The sequence below is a fragment of the Eulemur rufifrons genome, chromosome 17 (genome assembly GCF_041146395.1).
Source record: "Eulemur rufifrons isolate Redbay chromosome 17, OSU_ERuf_1, whole genome shotgun sequence".
Taxonomy (NCBI): domain Eukaryota; kingdom Metazoa; phylum Chordata; class Mammalia; order Primates; family Lemuridae; genus Eulemur; species Eulemur rufifrons.
In genome coordinates, this window is record NC_090999.1 from 55,962,962 (window position 1) to 55,986,964 (window position 24,003).

The 24,003-nt window shown below is 34.3% G+C and overlaps 1 protein-coding gene across 2 annotated transcripts in view; it reads right to left on the minus strand.

Moving 5' to 3' along the window:
- Window positions 1-566: 566 nt before the first annotated feature.
- The window catches only part of EDIL3 (EGF like repeats and discoidin domains 3), a 391,875-nt gene continuing 368,438 nt past the window's right edge, over window positions 567-24,003 (minus strand). For both annotated transcript variants that reach the window (XM_069492261.1, XM_069492262.1), the window contains one exon: window positions 567-3,548. In XM_069492261.1, coding sequence (XP_069348362.1) covers window positions 3,399-3,548 — 150 coding nt within the window. In that variant the 3' untranslated portion in view covers window positions 567-3,398. The remainder of the gene's footprint in view (window positions 3,549-24,003) is intronic.

Genomic DNA, 24,003 nt, shown 5'->3' on the forward strand with positions numbered 1-24,003 from the left:
CCTAAGAAAATGTCAAAAAAGTGGGAAGTACACAGATTTAATATTTCACCAATGACTTCCACAGAGCCAGAAACAGGATTTATAAAGAACTCAAGTTGCCATAATTTTCATTAATAGCTGAGTTATATGGTAATTACATTATTAGTGTTGTGTTATTGCTTACTACTGCCTGTATCTCTTCATTATACTCCTGAGCATCATGAACTGAAAAAAACAATAGAAACAATAGCAGTATCATCTGATTAGCAAAGGACAGATCAGTCCTGGAACACAGCACTTTATACATGAGGCAATAAAATGTCTTTGGATTATCAATATTCTAGTAAAATTTCCATAACTAAAGAAGTAGGATGGATGTACACATTTTAATAACCTTGGAATGACCAATTTAGCTGATGTCAACATATATTTGGAGGCTATAGTTATTTTGAATTTACTTGTATCTGTCTAACAGCCCTGTACAATGAGAAAATAAATCAAGCATGTGGTCAAGACTAGTGGGCACTCACATTCAGACAATTTGTGTATTCGTACAAATGTGTTTAATTACAACTGCATCAAAGGTATCCCAGGTTTTCAAAAGTTTATTTTAAGTTTGAAGACTAGACAAGGTCATACTGATTTTACAACATCCTACATGATATAAGTATATATACAAAGAAAAAACAACATTGGGATATTACACAGCTTGAAAGTTTGCAAAGGTTATTTGTGTCATAGTTATTTCTGTATTTACTGACACATCAGATGCCAGAATTGAGTATTATATTTCATAATTCATTGACTAGCAAAGATATAATCGTTAGTACCCCAAATCTTCAAAATTCACACCAATCTTTATGAAGTCATTCAGAAAGAGAAAGTCAACCCTAAAATCAGAATTAGTGACTAAAATAAATGCTTCTAAAAGGATGTAGATAAAATGGAGATGCTTGAAATTTTAATTTCATAAATTATAAAATGAGCACGTGATAATTACTCAATATGGTGAAGACTAGGTGATTCTTTTGTGTATTCTGCTTATGGTATTTTATTTGTTTTAGTGTGAATTTATATGGCATAAATTTTGCTTCTCTTTGATGTCATTGATACATGTGACACAAGAGCTACTTTATCACTTCACAATAATTACCAATATTTACACATGTGGGAATCCTTTGCTCTCATCAATTTTGGGCGTCATGGGACAATAGATATCCCATTGGATGTGCTGTCTTGTTAAGAGCATATAAAACAAAGAGAAAATGCAAAAGCAAGAGAAAGCCATTTCAATGTCTCTCTAAAAGACATTGAATTTTAACCAACTCCCTTGAAAAATATTTTTTAAACATCTATCAGTAGAAAAAAGTTCAAAACATCATATAAAGACATCAGTAATTTTGAAAAAGTAAATCATCACAAAGCATTACTCATAATTTTAAAAATACACTCTTAAGAATGAAGAATCATGCATAATCTGCAAAGCAAAACAGCTAGAGATTTGGTGGGACAGTAAACCTTGGAAGAAATGAGGACAACGGGCTAGATGGTAAGTGTGTATGTTTTTGAACCTAAGCAACTATTTGTCACATGTCTTTAAAGTTTAGCCGATTAAAAAGATTTTAAATTCCTAACTTCAAATTTAGCTAAAAAAGGTGATACTGACAACACAGAAATTTTGTTTTTGAAAGGTGTTGAAAACTCATCATCATTTCAGAGGCTTCAAATCAATAATTTCAAAATGAGAACCTGAAGTAGAAAGCATGGGGGCATGGAACCAACTAGTTTCCTTAGACCAACTAATTTTGCTTTTATTAAATAATGCCAATATGATTGACTTTCTCTTTAAATTCTTCACTGTGATTGAACACCACTCCATATATACATCATTAAGAAATGCTGTTAACACATGGACAGACAAGACAGTAACAGTCTAGTGGCTTTTGTTATGCAGCACAAATATTAAAGGAAAAAAAAACTTAGCAGTGTTGCGTAGGACCTTAACATTTCATACACATACCATCCTTTCTTTTCCAAGACCCTTAATTTAAAACTCCAATAATTCTGTCTAAGCCTTATAAAATAAATACTTGTAAAGCTTATAAATTAGATGTTGAAGACATTTATGGAGGCAGTGTGAGGTTTAATTTGAGAGACATGTCAATGGAACCTCCATTATCAATAACAAATTGTTATGATAATTGCTTATTTTTTCAGGCCTTTTGAAGCAAAATAAATAGAAATATATTTTCATCTTGAAAATGGTTTACTACTTTGTCATTAGTAAATACTCTGCTTCTCACAAATAACTACACAATGTGCTTTCCTGGGAAACTACCACCAGTTTCAAATCTCAATAAAATTTAATTTCATAGGAAATGTGGAGATGAAGAAAGAAATGATGAGTACACTTGGCCAAGTTATGTAGTACCATGTTAGTATTTGCTAAAATTTTTAAAAAATAGACAATTCATGATTCTATTATTTTAAGGTAAATATAAGGCTATGTAAATGCCATTAAAATGAAGATTTAAATTGAAAGGGACATAATACATTATTTTGTTTTTCCTTTTTGCAAACTGGTAGTATGGTATTCTTTATAAATAAAGTATTCGGATATTATGTAGTTATAACTTCCTTCAAAAATAAAATTGCAGATTTAATATACTGATATTAAATGCAGATCCATCTACTGATATTCAATCATGTTCCATGCCTATAAATAAAATGACACTTCTCTTAGACAACTAATAGGAGAAAGTTAAATTAGGAAAAATTATTGAGTTATTCAGGCAATATGCAATATAAAGAATACAGACTAGAAGAAAAGGGAAAAGGTCATAAAATCTCTGATTAGAAATAATGAATGTAAAATGAGAATTATATCAACTAGTACCTCATGTTACAGATTCTCCTTCAAATTTTTGTTATAAACACTGACAGTGTTTGATAGGCACAGGGAAACAATTAGGATAATGTAGAGTCATTACAGAAGAAAAATACCTTATTGCTAACATTGCAGTATTCCTTTCATAAGAATTAGTTGAATATTGATTGTAAAAGCTCTATCAACTCTTGCTTGTATTTGATGACTTTGAGATTTATTTACCCTTGCTATAAAATGAAGGCTACTTTCTTCCCCTAATATATTTCAACCAATGTGAATAATTCATAAAACAATGAGAAAAGTAATTCACAGTTGATGTGATGTTACTTAAGAGACTTTGACCAATAAAAATCAAATTAAATCATTGAAACGGCAGGCTTAGACCTCCTTAAAAAGACAGTGGCCTACCATAATTTGAGCACTTTTTCATGAAATAAAAAACCCATTCAGTTTCCTACAGATTTTGCACAGTTCATTCCATGGAAATACTTCTAGGGAAATAAAGAAGAGAGTTGTGGGATGTAGGGTTTCCTCATTCCTCCTCTGTGCAGCCCAGCAGCTCTGACCGCAACGTGATTCTCCCATACCAGGACCAAGGAAGGATTCTTATGTGCCGTGCATAGATGGGAGGGTCAATGACGTTTTTCCTGTGGGTATCATTGTCAAAATTGCCCTGGAAAACCTAACAAAGAAGAGCAAAAATGGTCAATCACATAGACTTTTTTCCTTTGGAATTCTTTTTCTTTTTTTTTGTTTGAAACATTTTTCCTAAATGTGATGTTTGATAACTATTCATTTTTTTCTAAATATGTTGAAGCTTCTTTTTAATGATGATTTTAAATTAGCAGTTAATGCCTAATTTAAAGAGTTAAATGAGGCAAAATTTTCTAATGCAAGATACATAAGTCTACCATTTTTGTCTGTCTACTTCTCTCATTTTTTTTTTTTTATCGCAACAGATACTCATTGTTTTGCTTATGCCACAGGTTGACATAGGTCCAGCAGCTTGCTGAAGGTGTTTTCTTCCAAGGAGTCACTCAGAGATCCAAGCTGCTTGCAAAGTACATCCATCATCTGGAGCATGTGGCTTCCACATTAAAAAGGGGCAATGGGAGAGAGAGTTGGTAGATTGTGCAGGATGTTTTAAAGAACAAGTATGGGCCAGGTGCAGTGCCTCACTCCTGTAATCCTAGCACTCTGGGAGGCTGAGGCTGGTGGATCATTTAAGCTCAGGAGTTCGAGACCAGCCTGAGCAAAAGCAAGACCCCAGTCTCTACTAAAAATAGAAATAAATTAGCTGGACAAATAAAAATATATAGAAAAAATTAGCCAGGCATGGTGGCACATGCCTGTAGTCCCAGCTACTTGGGAGGCTGAGGCAGAAGGATCGCTTGAGCCCAGGAGTTTGAGGTTGCTGTGAGCTAGGCTGATGCCACTGCATTCTAGCCTGGGCAACAGAGTGAGACTCTGCCTCAAAAAAAAAAAAATAATAATAATAATAAAATAAAATAAAATATAAAGAACAAGTATGGAAGCAGCTTACATCATTTCTGTATATCATTTCTTAGTACTTTTTGCTTACTTCTTCTCACATAGAGAATAAAATTAACCCATCCACAAAGTAGGCAACATAATCAATGCTGTTTTTGAACTACTTTTTTTTTGCTTAATCTATTAATTCCTAGATCCATACAATACTGCTGTGATCATTGTGACTTATATCTTGACTGTTCTCCTTCTTTCTTCTTTTGTTAAAAAGCAATTTTGAGTCTTCAGTAGCCATTCCTTCCCCTTTAAAAGACTTTTACAATAACTTAAACAAATGTCCGCTCCAGAAAAACAAAACAAAATTAAAACACTGGGATCTCATTAGAAATGGCGTTAAATTATAAATTAACTGGGGAGAAACTGAGGTATTTATATTATTTAATCTTTACTTGAAGGTTTTACCAGTTTTCTCCCATATAGATTCTGAACATTTCTTAATTTCTAACTATTTTATATCTATATTTGTGCTTTAGCTTAACTAGAGATTGTGAAAAATCTCTTCAAAATTTTCTCTTTTAACTTTATGAGGCATCTTATGATGGTAAGATGATTTTCTTTCTTGTTTATGATCCAAATATAACTATGTGGCCAAAGGGAGACCTGAACACAAAATTCCCAAAAATTAAAAAAAAAAAGAAACTCCATCATCACATGATAGACTACTTGACCCACATCATTGAACATTTTGAAATTAAAGATAATGTTTTAAAAATGGCCTCCTAAAATACGTTGGTTCAGTCTTGTGTGATTACAAAAGGTCCCCTGCCTGGAATGAGAAAAAATAAAGACAGTTTTCTCTAAAGCATTAGACAGTATGGCTCTGATTAATGGAAGCAACAGACAAGATTGCTAGTCTTTCTGCTGGTGCTGCTGGTTCTGCTGGCATATCTAAATTCGTGTTCATTTAATAGGCATTTTAACCCCAGGAATGCTCTGTCCTGCATTGACCAAGGAAGCACTCATTCTGGATTGGAATGTGTTACTAAGTAACAGTGTCTCTGTTAGCAAAAGCTCATATGTACAGAGCATACAATGTAAACACTCACCAAAAATCTTGAGAGAGGTTGTCATTGCAAAGGCAGAAAATAAGCTCTGGTTTGCTGGCATTCTCTCTGACATATGATGCTAGATTCAAGTGCTTCACTGAGATTGTGGTGTTACAATTGAACGTGGAATCTAAAGTACAATTTTGTAGCCCTGCTAGTGAACTTAATATATATCCTTCGGATAATAGGGTTTAAATTCATTAACTTTCATTGCAAGATCTCTAACAGCCCAAAATACAGCTTTATACCACTTTTTGGGAAGAAATACAGGAAGAAACAGTTTTCTTGTAAGTGTCTACTCTTCAGCACAGGTTTCAATGAGGAACTTTCAACCTAGAAAGGATTACTTGAATTATGGGTCATACTTCTTTCTTTATAATGGAGAACATATACAAAGAAACTACATCAGCTCTGAAATTGCATACAACTATGAAATTTCTGATTATGTGAAAATCATAGATATTTGGATGCTCATTTTAAGAAAATAAGTGAAGTTTCATAAAACAGGATAATTTATAAAACAAAAGTGCCCCCAGAAAAATAGCCAAAATCTATACTGGAATCACCCAATCCATGGTCTAAAAGTATTGAAAATATGCTCTCATTTTCCGAGGTCTCTCACTAATGCAGCACAGAACAAAGCACACACTTGCTAACTCTGGAATGACAGCTGTGTAAACATGTGGCACATGTGCTGTCTCTTGTCTCCAGCATTAGGAAGACCCTGCTCAAGAATGCTATTTCAATATTTTGCCAGCCAAAGGAATGCAAACACAGTATTTTTAGTTAACTTTATAAAATCTGTAAGACTGTAGAAAAGTGTTTTCATATGCACACTTTGGAGAGATAAGTACCTCGACTTAAATTGAAGTCTGAAAAGACTAATGGAGAACATGAAATCTCCATCTAAAAGGGAAAATATTTACATGAGAAAGACACAGTTTGATTTAGAAATTTTTAGAAAAGTATGCACGAGTTTCCATTTAGGGAGGAGGCTAATTAGCCCATGACAAGTTTGCTGATGTATTCAAACACGATAATGCTTACGGGTCTCTCAGGCTGTTCCTAACATATGGGGCCTGAAGAAAAAGGCACTCAAGGTACTTTGGAAAGCCTTCCATAATTACAACTGAAGAGAAGAAAAGAGAGAAAAATACGACTCCTTCAATGTAGCTGAGATCTTGAATTTTGTTTTCACATGTTAACTCTCCTGTGATGCTAGACAAAATTTAAATCAGATCTAGTGAGGATTCATATATCAGACATTATAAGAGAGTATCAGATAAAATAAAACAATTAAATGTTGCTCACAGCAACCTTTTTACATTTTTTGTAAAATAGCATTTGTCATTCTGTGTTAGGAAACAATGTCTATTCAGGCTGGTGCAGACGTCATCAATAGGAGGCTGCCAAGGACCATGGAGGAAGGGAAGATTATCCTCCATGACAGTCAGAGAGGCGGGAATATCTCAGCTTCCTTTAGCAGTTATGAAATAGGACACTAAATATCAAAGAATCCTTTGGGGATTTCTTGCACATACTATTTCCTTAGAAAATTGTCTGGTTCATGAAGGTGTACTTCTTTTTATTTGTCTTAAACTGAACTCATTAAAAGTTTTAAAGAGATTCCCATTGTTCTAACCTTTTGGAACTTATGTTCAGATCGTCCAAACAGCGGGTGGTTGTCAGCAATTTTATATAGCCTCTCTTAGCTCTTCAAGCCTTACAAGTCAGTATTTTAGTGAGATCTCAAGTGACTACCACTTCATCTCTCTGGCCCTTTGATTGTTCCCGTATAGATTTCATTATTTCTCTTCTGATATGTGGAGACTAGAATCACATCTAGGATTCCAGATATTGTGAAAATACAAAGATGAATGAAATGTTCTCAAGTTTTGTCTGTTGTTCGCATTTGCCTTGTTAATGGTGTCTAGTATACCATTGGCTTTACTGACTATACCTGCACACTGACCTGATGTGCTTAAGGGATCGAGGACAACGATCAAAAACCATTTCTTTAGGGCAGCATATGTGTGTGTGTGTGTGTGTGTGTGTGTGTGTGTGTGTGTGTGTGGCGGGGGCGGGGGGGGGACGGGTGATAGCTAAGAATTCTTTATTTAGTGTACATAATTTCAATTATTTATCTTTTCATACAGAGTGCTTTTAGAGAAGTTAGATAAGAACCGTCTTTTCTAGCTCTGATCCCTCTGAAACCCTGTTTTTATCTAATTTTACCCATATAATGAAAGAATCTGAGACTTGGAAGAGAACTCAGAGATCTGCTGGCATCAGCTTCCCTCTCTAATATTTATGACTTGGAACTTTCAGCCTATTCAAAGCAAGCTTCGACACGTCAGGGCAGGCATGCATTTGGACAGTTTGGTATCTTTTTATTAGGCTGAAATACATCTCTCTAACTTCAATGTATTAATCCTAGTGCTTTATTCTCAATGAGCATAAGACAAATCTAACCCACTGAAAGAACCTTTGACATACTTCACAATAACTAACACAAACCTCTCAAAAGCTCAAATTCAGTCCTCCAGGATAAACATTTATGGTTCCTTAAAAAGTTCCTCATGTTAGATGATTTTCAGACTTGTCACCATCTTGATTGTATTCTAGTAGATACCCTCTGGTTTAACTATGAATCAATGAAAATGTGGTATTTATTTGGACATAGAATGTAGATGAACAGCTCAAAAGATAGAGTGCACTTTTGTTGTGAGTGGAAACTTCCATCAATGCGGTCTAAGATTTAAAACTATCATATTACATTTTGGGTTACAGCAGACTGATTTATGGTGAAATAAACTCTACTTTTTTCATAGAATTTCTCTTAAGCCAGGATTTTCTCATTTTTTTACTTGAATCTATTTTATAAAGTAACTATTTATACATCATGTGAATATAAAATCTGAGTTTTTGGGTGACATAAAGGACAAATGTTTATTAGTTTATGGTTCAGCATCATAAAACTCATTTTTATACACTTAGTATCAACATTACTTAATTTTTTTAGACAGTCAAAAATTTAAAGTTACAATTTGAATCAATGCTTTAAGTGATTTGAAGTCTTATGAAAATTTTCACTAAATTAGTATGCATGAATGGAGTAAAACATAACTTTTTTCTATTTGAATAGTGTTTGAAAGAAAGCTTTCATTGTTTCTAATTCTATGACTAGACTGTCAATAATATTTTAGGCTAATCTACTATTTAATTCATATTCTACTTTGCCCTATATTGGAGCATTTCAAAAATCAAATTTTTTCCTTGAGAAGTAAATAAAAAATTATTAAACTGTATATAAAATTGTTTTATGAATTTAATTTAGTGGTATAAATCTGTATCAGATTAAAAAAATCTTCTTGAAAGATTTGCTTGTATGAAACTTCTGTTAGTGATTGAATATAAAAAGTTTGAAACCAAAGTTTAATTCTTTTAGCCAAGATAGCTCCAGCTATTATGCAGTAAACTCAATTTTCTAAGAAAATTTACCAGTATCCTGAAACTATTTCATGATTGAATGGCTGGTATATCATTCTTGATGGTTTTCTCTGCAATCAATTCCACTAAACCAATGAAGCTCTGTAACAAAATTAGTCTAAATATGACTACATTCTTTCAGATGTAATAAGGAAACAAGAAACTACTTTTCAGGTAAATTCCAATATTCTAGGAAATGTTCCCTTGGAAAATAGTGCCTATTGATAATTATATTCTAAGAGGTTCACCAAGAGAAAAAAAAAAAACAAGGCTTTGGCTGGAGATAGCAGATTGTGTTAAGAAGAGTCTACATTGATCATCAGTCTTCAGAAGAATGAGCAGGGGATCAGCCTTCACTATAGGACATCCCAACAATTTGCTGCAAAAATCTTCCTTGACAGAGAGGAACAGAGAATGCCACAGTGTCTGACCTCCCAAAGCATCCTGAGTAGAATGATTGCCCTCCAAAGTTGCAGATGAAGTAAGGTCATAGTTAACTGAAACAATCCATCAGCAGGTAAACATTTCTATGTGTAGTCAAATGGAAAGAAATTCAACAAAAATGCATACATGGGACTTTAAAGTGGATCCAAAGATGGTGACAAAGTTACATGTCCCAATTTGCGAAACTATAATGTGTGTACAGGTAAAAGATCAAATGCAAAGAGGCCTTGTTTTCATATCACCCACTAGCTATAACACATTAAATAATCACTGATGGGGATAAGACCACCGGGGCTTAGGGACCCCATTGCTGAGGCCGTGGGAGGAGAGGAGGTGAAGGAATGCTGCCTGAGCAGGAGCCGGAGATAAGGGCAGAGGTTAACTGCCTAGTTGGGGGACATTCCAGCGATCTGAGAGTACAGCAAAGCAGACTCCCACCTTAAAGCCTGAAGGGCCTCATGCCTAAAAAGCCACTGAGTGGTTTGACATGAAAGCCACCACAGCTGTAGTGGAGAAAGGTTGCAAAATGTCAGCCCAGGAGAAGAGACATCAGGCTTCAATTCTTAAAAAACACCAGGCTGAGCTCCTTCCCTCGCCTTTCTCAGTAGAATGCCTCAGTTAATGGGGAGCTAACCTCCCAGTAAGAAGTACTAATCTCTTTGTTCCTCAATCAAATGGGCCACAGATGCTGAGTTCAGGATACTATCTGTACATACCTTAAGGCGTGGCTGTGCTTAGTAACGAGTTATGTGTTCCTGCTTTTATAGATAAAAGAATAATTAGCTAAGGCATTTTTTGACTTTTAGGGGAGACTCGAAACTTCTACACATTGTAACCCATGAGCTTTTCACGTGAAATCATTGTAATCTATAACAAGAAAAAGAGAATAAAAACGAGTACTAGATTTTAGTCAGTACCACCTGGCTCACAGGAATGCTGGTGGTCCCCTGACTTCCCCACACCCTTTCACCTTACTTTTTGTGTCTGTGTCTTTTTCTCTCCCATCTCTTGCAGCGCACATTGCCCTGGTACCCGGTTATATTGGGGATGTCACGAACTCCCGATAAAACACTTTATTTCTCTGTCGCAAAAGGAGATGATCATCTTATTTTCTTTGCAAAGAAGATATATGAAGTGACATCTTAATCTTGAGTTTGCTTGTGTGTACTCTCTTGAAGGAAATTACTGACTATTAAATCTTTTCTCTTAGTGAACGTTTCTTCTGCAGAGTTCAGGATGGATCGAATCTAGTATAGGCATAGTGTTTGCAGACACATGTCATTCTAGTGATCAGAATGCAGTCCATACAAATGTGTGTAACATGAACGTGCAGTAAAAGGTTAACCTTACCCAAAGAGAAGTCTGGCTTCTGCCCTCAGCTCATTGGAAGTAATCTCTAAGCCCTTGGAAAGCCCTGTCTGATAAGAATATCTTTGTTTACCCAGTGACCTTGGGCCATACCAGATTGTCTATGATAACACTGTGATTTACAGTGGGGGCTTTGGGTCAACTTGATCACTGGAGGGGATGGAGACTGAGTTCAGCCATACAGCTGGTCAACCATGTCTACATGACTGAGCTTCAGTAAAAACTCCGGATATCAAGGCTGAGGTGAGCTTTCTGGTTGGCAGAAAGCTGGGCTTATCGTCATACATGATTACTGAGAGAAATTATCACTCTCCAAGACTCCACTGGAGTGGAGTGAAAGCTCTTGCCTAGAACTCCCCTGGACCTTGCCCCAAATGCCTCCTATCTTGGATGATTTGTATCTCTATCTTTTCATTGTCATATACTATAATTGTCAATATAGTAATTTTAAATGTGTCCTGCGAGTTCTAGTGAATTATTAAACCCAAGGATGGTCTTGGGGAACTCTGAACGTGCAACTGGTGTCAGAAGTGAGGACAGGTTTGGAGAATCCTAAACTTGGCAATGAGTAATGGGTGTTGAAGGGTCATATATTTCAGAGAAGAAATTTTTATATCTTTAACATTGACAGTTGGAAAAGAGATCTCAATTGGCTGAAAAGGTTGCATCTAAAACTTTCCTAACATCATGTGCCAGCCTGTGACAGATATTCAGGCTTCAAAATTAATTGTCAAATCACTCCCTTTTCTGATTATTTGAATAAATTCTGACATGACAATCCACTGAAATTTATTTATTTTGGCCCATGGGTACATGTTCTAAACCCTCTAGTCTTAGGTTCTGCTCTCTGTTACTTGCTCTTGTTTTTAATTTCTGGATAATATTAATATTTATTCTTATAACATAAACCTAATAAATATACCAAACAACTAGTGTTACTTTTTCTCTTTTATATTTCCGGAATAAAACATTCAACATCTTTATTCTCCTGTATTGCTTGAATATCATTTCTTCAAAGACTTATAAGTTCTTTGAGAAGTATTACTTTGGCCATCTATTTGGAATTAATTTGAAATCACCTAAGAAACTACAGCCAGTCTTTCTGAAAGTTATAGAGCATAGTTATATACATATAAAAAACCACAATTCATATTGGATACCAATTTTTATCTGTGTTCCTTACAAAATGATGTTTTGTTCCATAGCCCTTTTAAAAATCTGGTTGCTTCAGAGATTTCTTTGCTTCCCAAGCTCTCTCCATAAAATTATATGAGGCTTCCAAACTGCCTATTTAACTTCGAAAGTTCAATTATAGAACATTTTTGGTTGATTGGGAGAAGCAAAAAGCAAAACATGGAGGCAAGTTGCACAGCCTCTCTTATGCTAGTGCATGAATCCTTTTAAACCATCGAATGAATTTATGGATTCCCTAAAAAAATATATTCCCCCTCCCATTGTTGCCCTCAGAAAATTTCTTATAGCTCTAAAGTTTGCTCTCTGTTGTAATTATGTAAAAAAAGTAGAGCTTTGGTTGGCTTCAAGGAATGCTACATTTCACTGAACTGATCTGGCTTTGCTTCATGTTCCCAGTGTATGTAAATCTCTGATTATATTCCAAGAAATTTTTTACTACACCACAAATTTGATGTTTACTCAGAATTCTTTCAAAATTATTTGCACTCTATTACTCTTTCTGGTTGATAGGCTTTTTTCCCCCTCAAAATGCACTAATGGGAGATTCCAATAATATTTGGCAAAAAGATGCAAATGTGTTTTGTTTTTTGTTTTTTTTTTTCTTACCATGGCAATAACGGGCCATGTTTTTGGTCCGTTTAAAATTGATTTTAAAATTGCCATAGATTCTCTTCTCTTTAGTTTTCCTGTAATTCACATGAAAGCTGATTGGCTAATATTTATTTCATGATTCGGAAAGAGAGCTATGTGATCCCTTTCTAAAATTCATTCTTTCTTGGATACCCTGGAGTTTTTTTGTTGATGTTGCTTTTGCCATTGTTGTTTGAGACAGAGCCTCACTCTGTTGCCCAGGCTAGAGTGCCCTGGTGTCAGCCTTGCTCACAGCAACCTCAAACTCCTGGGTTCAAGTGATCCTCCTGCCTCAGTCTCCTGAGTAGCTGGGACTACAGGCACAAGCCATCATATCCAGCTAATTTTTTCTGTTTTTAGTAGAAATGGGGTTTCACTCTTGCTCAGGCTGGTCTGGAACTCCTGAACTCAAGCAATCCTCCCTCCTCAGCCTCCCAGGTATACTCTGGAATTTGAGAGTGTTGGGAAAGAGGAGGAAATAACACATATTTGAAAATATTTTGAGAATATTTTTGAGGACTGTTAACTTCCGGCCTTTCATATGACTGACTCCAAAAAGGCATGAGATTAATTCTCCCAAGTAATATCAATCTCTATTACTGGCAAGCTGGCATATGTGATATTTGTTCTTCCCCAGTCCATAGTGAGAGAGTGACAGTTTGAGCTACGAATTGCTGAGAACCAACTCATCCAGATGAAAGGCAGAAGGGACTGGGGGCAGGGTAGCCATCTCCATTCATTCCATGCACCATTTTCTTCCATAATCTTGGCTTCAAGTAGCTGGAGAACTGTCAGCTTTTTAGAAAGAGGTCAAAGAGCCTTTTTCTAAAAATCAAAAGTTCTTATTACCTTTTATTGTTAGGTCTCGACCCTGAGGAAAAGACCCAGTGAAAAATCAAAATAAAAGATTCTAATTCTGTTGACTGCTATCTTCCTTCTCCCAAACTCACTGGCATTTAGAATGCACAGTCTAAAAGTCAGTAGGTAGGACATATTATTGTATTTAACTTCTTTTATGATGAAAGTCTCCTTAAGTAACAAGAACATCCTAGAAAATATATCACATAGGATGATTGCCTATAAAGATTTATGAAACATAAAATATGCCATTCTAAACTGTGGCTATATATTTAAACTATCTGCCTTCCAGTACTCAGATTTTGACTGCCATAAGAAATATTCCTGCAGAAAAAATAGAATTGGAAAATCATCTGCTTTTCAAAGATATCTCCAGGAGATATTACCAGAAGTCAGAAAGTAAGAGCATCTACTCTTTTCTTTTTAGTCTAACATCAGAAATGTAGAAATGCCTTTCCTCTTTTCTATAAAAGTACAGAGCAACCTGTCTCTCTGTTGAAACTCAAAGCTCATCTCTCAAAATATTCTCCTAAATCACACTGGGTATTTTCCATTTCATCAGCCTGACTCTAGTCCTTCATAATAGAGGTAGAAATAATGTGATAGAGGAGAAATTGGTGTCTTTGGTAATTCTTATTCTACATTAGGAAACTTTTCCTTACTCCATGTCTATTTGAGGAGTTTCACCCTGTCCCTGTCAGGAATGACTTAATATAGAGCTCTCTGTATGAACACAGAAGTGATTTAAGCATTCAGCCATGTGTCTTCTAAGACAGACCGGTGAGGAGGAGAAGAGAGTGTTGCGGAGTGAGAGAAAATAATCCTGGAGGTGGATGATGAGGTGGCAAAGTGGAATCTTAGAGCTGAAGCTGGGTGCACAGGGGTGTGGATGTGTGCACTCCACAGGCACATGTCCTCTCTCCTGAGTATCCTTAGTAGACTATCTAGTCTACCTGGATGATCTAGGAGAGCTTCACTGGAGACAAGGTTGCAAGATCAAATATTTGGGAAATATTTTACCAAAGAAAATTCATTGTTTTTCTGAAATGTGGATTGAATGGGGTGTCCTGTATGTTTATTTGTCAAATCTAAATGAAGAACAACCCTAAATGAAGAACATAAGGAATCCTGTCCCTAAGCTGAGCAGGTATGAACTCTGCTTTGGACTGAGCTAAATTCTGGGTCTTTTTTTTCATAATCGGTTGAGAGGCCTTTGATTATTAAAATATACTTGATATCGGAAAAGAAGAGTCAACTTTGCTATTATAATACTTATTGGAGTGTAACCAAAAGGAAGAAAAGACATAAAAGTGCAATTTTGTTATGTAAAAGTAATATTATTTTCACTCTTATGAGGAGGGCTTTCCTTTAATTATTAACTATTAAACATCTAATTTATCTGTTCAAAATGAATTTTGTCTCTAGCTTTATTGGAAATAAGGAAATTAGTTCTTGTGTTCAGTCTTCTGAGGTTTGGTCCTCTGTTCATAGCTTCCGAAAAACTGAGAGGAATGCCCCTTCACACAAGTATAATCACTGAATCCATATTTTTTAAAGTTATTTTTAATTAGTTTTGTGTCTCAAATTATACCAGAAGCTTTACGATAAGGAAAGACGTGTTGCCTCTTTAATAAGGGCCCCAGGAGGCTTGGTAAAGATGTGTTTGTCTCAAGAGTGTTCCATACAAATTAATACATTTTCTTTTAGGGATTCAACAAAACAAAACAAAAAAAACTATATGAAAGTCATGGTTCATTTTATAGGGTGTGGCAGATTCAGAAATCTTTTTATCGTTTGTCATAAACATGGACATATAAAACGCATTTTTAATTGTTTTTTAGATTTAAACTATGAAAAAGTAGAACAAGACTGGAACATTAATTAAGTGGTTTCGAAAGTGTTAAAGGAGAGACTTGTAATTGCTTAATATATTGTAGCTGATGGTGTGATGGTGGATAGTAAAAATGACATATATACCATGTGGAATTAATATCCTTGAGCATATTTTTACCCTCAAAATATACTATAGTAAACAATCAAAATATTAGTTGTTTGGTTATTATTTAGAAATGAAATGGGTTCATATTTTCTGCTATACTCTAGTCAATAGGATGCATAGTTCCACCAATCAAAACAATGACATGGTTTCTGTCATACTGATTGATTAAGCACTCATTTTCCAAGTAGAAGAGAAAACTACCAGATTCACAGCAAATAGGCATCTGTAACTTTTTAAATAAAAATACTAATCATTTTTTTCTCAGCTAAGCTCTCTAGCTTTCATCAGATTCCTCAATGCCTTTTAACAAATGATAACATCCTTGAATTTTAAATAATTTATTAAAGCTTATAATAATACCCTCCATTATTCTATTGGGGGACCTATCATTAATCAATATTTTTCATCTGTTAGCATATTTAATCAATGTGTAGAGTCATAGTTGGGCTAATACTTAATGGTTACTCACAATAGTAGTACAAGCATGACCTAAATAAAGCATGAGTAATTTTTTTCCCATTGTGAAATGTTATCATTATACACTTATGTGTGTCTAATAAGCCAAATAGACATGAAATATTCAGAATTTTCAGTGTAAATATTTTTATTGATTTCTGATGAATGATGGAGAACTGAGAAGATAAAAATTAGGAAATTATAAGCTTTTTGGCATTTGAACATTGGGGAAATGAAGGTAATGAAGTATGTAATAATAAAAAAATTTTGTTAGTTTTCATTTATGAACATTTTACTTTAATAACACTACTATTTAACATATTCCTTGCGTTTTTCACACGTATTTTTTCCTTTTTGCAGAAACATCTGTTACCTAGAACAGCTATATAGTTTCAGATTTTATGGTAGCATAGCAAATTTCCTGGAAATAATGAAGGTCTACATCTTTGGGACACAAGATAATTAACAACAACAGAAAAGGAAAAAATATATATTAATTCCTTATTTTGTATTACCCTGAATTTTTTTCTCTTTTTTTTCTATAAACTTATTGAAAATGATGTTTCATAGCCTCTCTGCTGGGAGGTTATCTGTCATTAAATAACAGTCGTGGCAGCAGGACGTTCTTCCTATTCCTTGCTTCCATTCCACCCTCGAATTGCTGAGTTTTGTGGATTTTGTGTCTGATGTTTATTTGCTTGTTTCTACCATCTGATGGTGTGTTATTGGACTGCACTCTACTTTTGTTTTTGTTTTCTAATGGAGAAGGTTTACAAATCCAAATACTATCAAGAAAATTATACACTTATTGGCCAAAATACTTCACATTGCCAGTATTTAACAGTAGAAATGCAAAAAAGTATACGGAGATTTTTCTTAGAAACATCAAAATCGATTCTTGAAGACAAACAACTGGCTTTCCACTGATTTCTCCAAATAAACTGAATGAATTCTTAAAATTAATGGAAGTCCTTAAGATGAAACACCTTCTCATTGTTCCTGTGGTAGTCTGTCATTCTAGCTTGTCTTTTATTATGTTTCCAGCATAGAGCAGTTGCTCTATTCTGTGATTATAATTATAAAAGGTCCTAACCCTCTCTCTGCTCATGTCTATTGCATCAGCCCACTTCCTGTTCTCTCCTTCCTTTCCTGCTCTTAAACACTGCTTCATCCCAGGATCAAGAACAAACAGTTTTGGACGGGTAGGACACTTGGAGCCCATGTTAAACATGGAAATGGAATCACAGACCTCCTTGTAGCTGATCCAGCTGTCTATCTGCCTCTGGACTTGCATCCAGTCTTCTGTCTTGTTTCTGATCTCAGGCCCCCTACTTCACAACTGCTTCTGATACATGGGTCCCCATTATGTTTTTCTCTGTATACTTTAATAACTGCTATAACACTACTCAGCTGTGAGAATATTGGGCTTTCTGAATTCAAATCTGTTTAACTGGGTTATCCCTTCTCAGTTCAGTAGGCAGATCTAGGAATGCAAACCACTTTCACTTTGCTAAATTAATTCTTTAGTACTTGGATATTTCCTGATATATGACCTTCTTGATCAGAGGCCTTAGCAAAATATACATGCATTCCATTCTATTTTTGGCAAAAGCAAGAATTATAAAAGCTACATGGCAGGGCCCATCACTTTGAAAGGCCAAGGCCAGAGGACTGCTTGAGGCCAGGAGCTGAGGACCAGCCTGGGCAACACAGCAAGACCCTGTCTCTAAAAAAAAAAAAAATAATAACAACAAAATTAGTCAGATGTGGTGGTACGTGCCTGTAGTCCTAGCTACACAGGAGGCTGAGGCAAGAGGATTGCTTGAGCCCAAGAGTTGGAGGCTGCAGTGAGTTATGATTATGCCACTGAATTTCCAGCCTGGACAACAGAGCAAGACCCTGTCTCAAAAAATAAAGAAGAGAAAAGAAAAGAAAAGAAAGAAAAGAAAAGAAAAGAAAAGAAAAGAAAAAAAAGCTACATAATGAACTATATAATTGCCTTGAATTTAGCAATTAGTATACATTTTGCAATGGACTGAATGTTTATGTATCCCTCTATGTTGAAATACTAACTTCCAAGGTGATGTTATTAAGAAGTAGACATTTGGGATGTGATTAGGTTATGAAAGTGAAGCCCTCATGAATTAGATTAGTGCCCTTAAAAAAGAGACCATAGAGAGCTTGTTTGCCCCCTTTCTACCATGGGAGGACAAAGCCAGAAGTCACCATCTATGAACCAGAAAGTGTGCCCTAAACAAAAGCTGAATATTCTAGTGCCTTGATCTTGGACTTCCCAGCCTCCAGAACTGTGAGAAATAAATTTCTGTTGTTTATAAACTCCTCAGATTATGGTGTTTTGTTACTGCAGCCTGAATGGACTAAGACATATAGATTACAGAAATAATTGAACTTCTTTATTTACATGTTTTCACTAAATATTTTGTTTCTGCTTATTATATAAGCCTTCATTCAGACCCGATGAACACATTTGCCCCTAACACCGCACTTAATTAAAACAAAACAAAACAAAACAAAAAAAGCCCTAATTCCATGTGGCCATTATTGCATGAAAAATGAGACCATGGCATTAACTATTATCTCCATCTATCCACTCTTGGATGGGGCTATTTAATATAATTTAAAATTTAAAAGGGTAAGCTTGTTACAGAACTTTACATTCTGCCAAAATAGAAACATTCTCAGGTAGGTGTCTTAAGCTGGAAAATCTAATAACATCCACATTTATATGAATATAGACAATTGTATATTCTTCATACCAACACATATTCTAGTCATGTCCCATAATGTTGAATTACAGCAAGGAAAATTGCTGTAGTTTTTCCTTCTACATCGTGGTTGATACCAAATGGTGTTTATTTAAATAACAATATGCTTATTTTCAAACGATGCTGAAACTATATCATTTTCTCCTTAGCTTTAGTTTCAGTTAAGTTACTCACGCATCAAACACCTGAGTAAATAAAATAAAGTGACCACGTATGAATCTCTAAAATGTAGGGGGACAATTCATTTGCTATTATTGAATCCTAGTGTTTTGTATAAAGTTGTTTAGCTCTTGGAAATTGCTTTTACACATGCAGCTTCCTTTCTTTCCCTCTCTGCCTTATTTGAAAACAGCAACAGGACTCTGATTGGGTGAACCTAATGGTGGTCTCCACATATTAATGACATGGACAGAAACTGTCTTTGATCCTGCTGCTCAGAAAGATGCAGGTGCTCCCTCTTGAAAGACTAATTCATTCCGTTTGGGTTTTCCCTGCTATCATCCTCCTCCTCCCTGACTGCCGCTGAGGATTCCATCTTACTTACCTCCTAAGGAAGACTGCAGAGTCTAACTTTCTCACCCAGATGCAATTTCAAAACAACAGGATGACTATTATTGACTACTCGTCTGACCTCTGCCTTACTCATGAATTAGACTTTCGGGACTTTAAACATTCAAATTCAATCTGTTCCCTAAAAGTGCCCACTTCAGCAGGAATGGCAGGATGCTCTGTGGCATCTGTAATTACTGTTGAATTTGAATACATCCTTCAAAACAGATTATAGCTGGTGGCTTTATTAATGAGGATTGGTGATGTTGTTGCTTCTATTTTTTGCACCCATGCTGAAAAAGGGAAGGAGGTTGAGAAAGACCGGGGACTCGACTCTTCTACTGGGACTCATGGACTTGTATGAAACTGACATTACCTATGTGCTAACTCTTCCCTAGAGTTATTTTATCAGATGTTATACTTTGTGGATTCCATATTGATTATTCAAAATAAGCAGGCTGAATCAAAGTATTTCCACCTTTACTGAGCTCCTCATTAGACTAGGAGTTTTTGAAGTACTGTCATATTCAGATTTTTTTCCCCATACAGTGTCTGGAATAGAGCAGTCAATAACTGCCTCGCTGAACACAATGGAATGAGTGTCAACGTGACTTCTGTGTAGATGCTCCCCCACCATATCTGTGTTCTAAACTATTTAAATCTGTTATTTCAATTTAAATTTTATCTAATTCGAATGTGTTTACTTTCTGATTTTCTTAAGGGAATTGGCAAACTTACTAAAATGTACTTGTTTTTGGAGACATTGATTCATATTGACTTCCACTGACCAATTAGAGGCCAATCAAAGTCCTAGAGAATGATAATAAATTCCATTCTAACTAGAAAACTACAAAACTAATTTTCAAAAATTTAATTTTGGTTTTGGCACCAATTAGAGTCATCTTTCCCAGACTGGTTAATTATTCAAATTAGCTGGGGCCTCTGTAAACATTTAGATTCCCAGCTCCTCTCCAGAGAGTCTAAGGCAGGGCCCAGAAATCTGTATTTTTAAACAAGCTCTCCTCATGAGTGTTATGATCCTACAATTTTGGTAACCACTGAACTAGAGAGTGCCCCAACACGTTGCAGTATTTTTCTTGATGAATATGTGTCATTCATCTTTAAGGACCAACAAAGTCTTATTGGAAACAGGGTTTTATAAATTTTCTTTTATGGAAAATCTGAGTAGAGATTCAATTTTTTTCAACTTATACTTTCAAAAAACCTGGGTAATTTCAGGGAGAGAGGTGAAAAAGAATGTTACTATCTTCTTTATTCCTCAAAGAAGAAAGCTCTTATGGTGTGAACTCAGGTTTATTTAAATACCTTGACATTATGACTAATATACTGGATGAGAAAACTCATTTTCAATTCTAATTTTTCCATATAAGTACACTTACTGAAATTTATTATTGTTTTTCTTTGGCTTATAACCTGCAAAATTAAATACTGAAAGTGTCTGTCAAGTTTTGCAGTTTTCCTGCTAAGTGCAGTACAAAACAGCTCCAAGAGTATAAAACAAATGTCACTTTCATAAGAGCAAAGGAAACATTTGACTTGCAAATAAAAAATGTACCTGAATCCAAGTTGTAGAGAAATATAGAAGTTAGTTAAATGTTAGAAAATACTGTAGACTATAAAGTGAAAAATAAAAATGTACAGACTGTAATAATAATTCCATCACAGGCTCAATTACAAGAGATTTAACGTGGAATTTCATTAAAAATGCAGAATACTAAAGTAAATTATAATTCTTGTGAATGCTGTGGGAGGGTAGTCAGAAACTGACATCTCAATGAAGAGAACAAGGCATCATTTTTGGCCAATTGACTTTTGGTATGTATGTACACACACATACGTATACATTCATATGAATATTTAGACACTCCTATGTACATACATAATTTTTCTTTGGCATTTATTTTCTGAGGCTTAGTCAGTTCTGACTAATAAAAATCACAAAGGGCATGTAAACATTTCTCAGAATTTTATAACACTTATTGTAAAACTAGAAAATTGCTATATTTTGAGATTGTTTTTCTGAAGTAATCTTGTGTCTGTATCTACATCAGACTGCCACTCCCCGCCCCCCCCCGAAATCTACTAAAGCAAGCAGTCAACAAATACAAAAGGCACAAAAGAAGACTTTAGAAACTTTTGTTTATGAATATTTCTGTTTGAAATGTGCATCTATAAAACATCTTATAGACACATGTTTTGCCCTGAAACATTCAATTCATTTATTTTATTTGTCTAGATGAAAGCTCGTAGTTGAGTTGGCTCTTGTAAATATTGAAGACTTTTTTTTCCCTTACGGAAAGTAACCATGGAAAACAAGACACAAATAATGTTAAGAATCAATAGGAGATGGCTTACTTAACCTCAGAAAAACTAATTGCTAAGTAGTGCTGGGCCCGTCTAAAGAGAAGAACACATCCATAAAAGATATATGAAATTATAGATTAAATATTAATAATAGTGATAATGAAAACAAAGCACAATTATTTTAATATCCATCAAAAACATACATTTTGATTGACATAGGTATATGCATCTTTGTATGTATAAAATGCCTATCTTTCCAAGGGATTAAAGAACTTACGCAATACATTGTTTCATTTATTTTACAAAATTTCCTTCTACATAAAAATGAAGAGCTCCCTGTAGTTCCTTCTACATAATTTCTTTATGATAATATTGTTACATTTTAATCTATAGTTTATTGGAGTCAGTAGTCTCTCTCAGTAATAAATAATAAACTTATTTATCTAGGATTTCTCTATTGTTCCTAATTAGTTATAATATTATATGCAAACTAGTTAGATTTAATTTTAAAATTTCCAGTTAAATTGGCTGAATTTAGCCAATTGTCATGTTTATACCAACATGGTTTACATTTTCAAAAATTTTTACATCGTATAGATAATAGTATGACTAATTGTCTCGTGAGAATTCTGGCTCACATTCTTTTCTGTAAATAGCATGTGTCATTCTACTCCAACAATTTTCCAACTTGCCTAATGGGAGTATATTTCTTTGTTTATAATAATATTTATTTTGATTAAAAGTTTGAGGTGATAGATACCCCAATTAACTTGATTTGATCATTACACATTGTATACATGCATCAAAATATCACATGTATTCTCCAAATGTGTACATCAATAAAAAAGATTTATTTTGGTAATATCCATGTCATATGTTATTATAAATATAGTTCCTAAGTACATAGATTTATAGGTATAATTGCTTGTGCTTGTGGAGGTAAGTTTCTGTGGGGGCCCTATATTCATTCAAAGGTAGATTTCATAAGTTTATGAAATAACAAGACATTATTGATAAATCCACAAGGAGATATAATGGAATCATTGAAAATTCTGTTAATCTAAAAGAAGACAAAAAATAGGAAAAACCAAAAAAAAGATGTGACAAGAAGGAAATAGATAGCAAGATGATAGATTTAAAGACAATTACTTAATACTCATATCAAATATAAATGGTCTAAATGCTCCAATTAAAAAGCAGAGATAGATGAAAAAAAGGAGACCAAATTATAGATTGCATAGAAGAAATATGTTTCAAATATAGAGCACAAACAGGTTAAAAGTATGCAAAAATCATATACCAAAAACATATATCAAGGTAGCATTAATAAAAAGAGTGCTGGCATATCTTTGTTAATATCAGACAATGTAGATTTCAGAGCAAAAAATATCGCCAGGGGTAAAGAAGTTCATTTTCCAATAGTAAAGGTATGATTTGATCAAAAGGACATTAAAATCCTAATTGTTTATGTATATTTTAATAGAGCTTCAAAATACGTGAAGCAAACACTGGTATAACAGCAGGAAGAAATAGACAATTCCATAATTGTAGTTGGAAATTTCCACATTCCTCTCTCAGTAGTTGATAGTGCAAATAGATAGAAAATCAACAAAGATATAGAAAATGTGAACAACAGTATCAGGCAATTTGATCAACTTGACACAAAAATTTTACGTATGTTTCAGATTGAGATAATGAAATAAAATGCATTAATGTGCAAATATCTAGTTTATTGATTGAAAAAATTTAAAAAGTATTCACATATTAAATCATATGTTTAATATAAACAGAGATGAAGAAATATTTCAACAGTTCAACTATTTAATCATATTTTTCTTAAGACTTTTTCCCTAAATTAACCTATATATAGATTTACTATTAGAGATGTGCTTTTTAGTGTGCTATACATGGACAATGGATGACAATACTCATCTGTACTAAAATTAATTTCAAGCCTGTATAATTGATGAAATTTAAAAAATTTCATCTTATGAAAGATACACTCTTTATGAGTCAGAGTGCCTACTACATAAAAGGTGAAAAATAGGAACTGAATAGTTATTTAAAATAAATTATGGCAGACATTTGTCTATGGCTCATAAAATAACTTTGAAGATAATTTTACAAAATACCCAGTATTTATTTAAACTAAGATGCTATTGATTATCAGCCATAATCAGTGTGTTCTTCTAGGAAAGAATAAGTGCTCCCAATTAAATTGTGACACTGTAAGATATACCAGTTTCTAAGATGTTAACATGTAAAATGTATATGTGTCCTAAGTTGTTGAAAGGGTGTGTTCTGAGATGTTGAAATGTGAATAGATGAGGCTTTTTCAATCTAATCTCTTAAAATCTGAACCTAAATACGTGTCTCCTTTAAAATAAATTTTGTACAAACTGAATTCAGACTCTGTGGAATCACTGAAATAGCTACTCCAGTCTT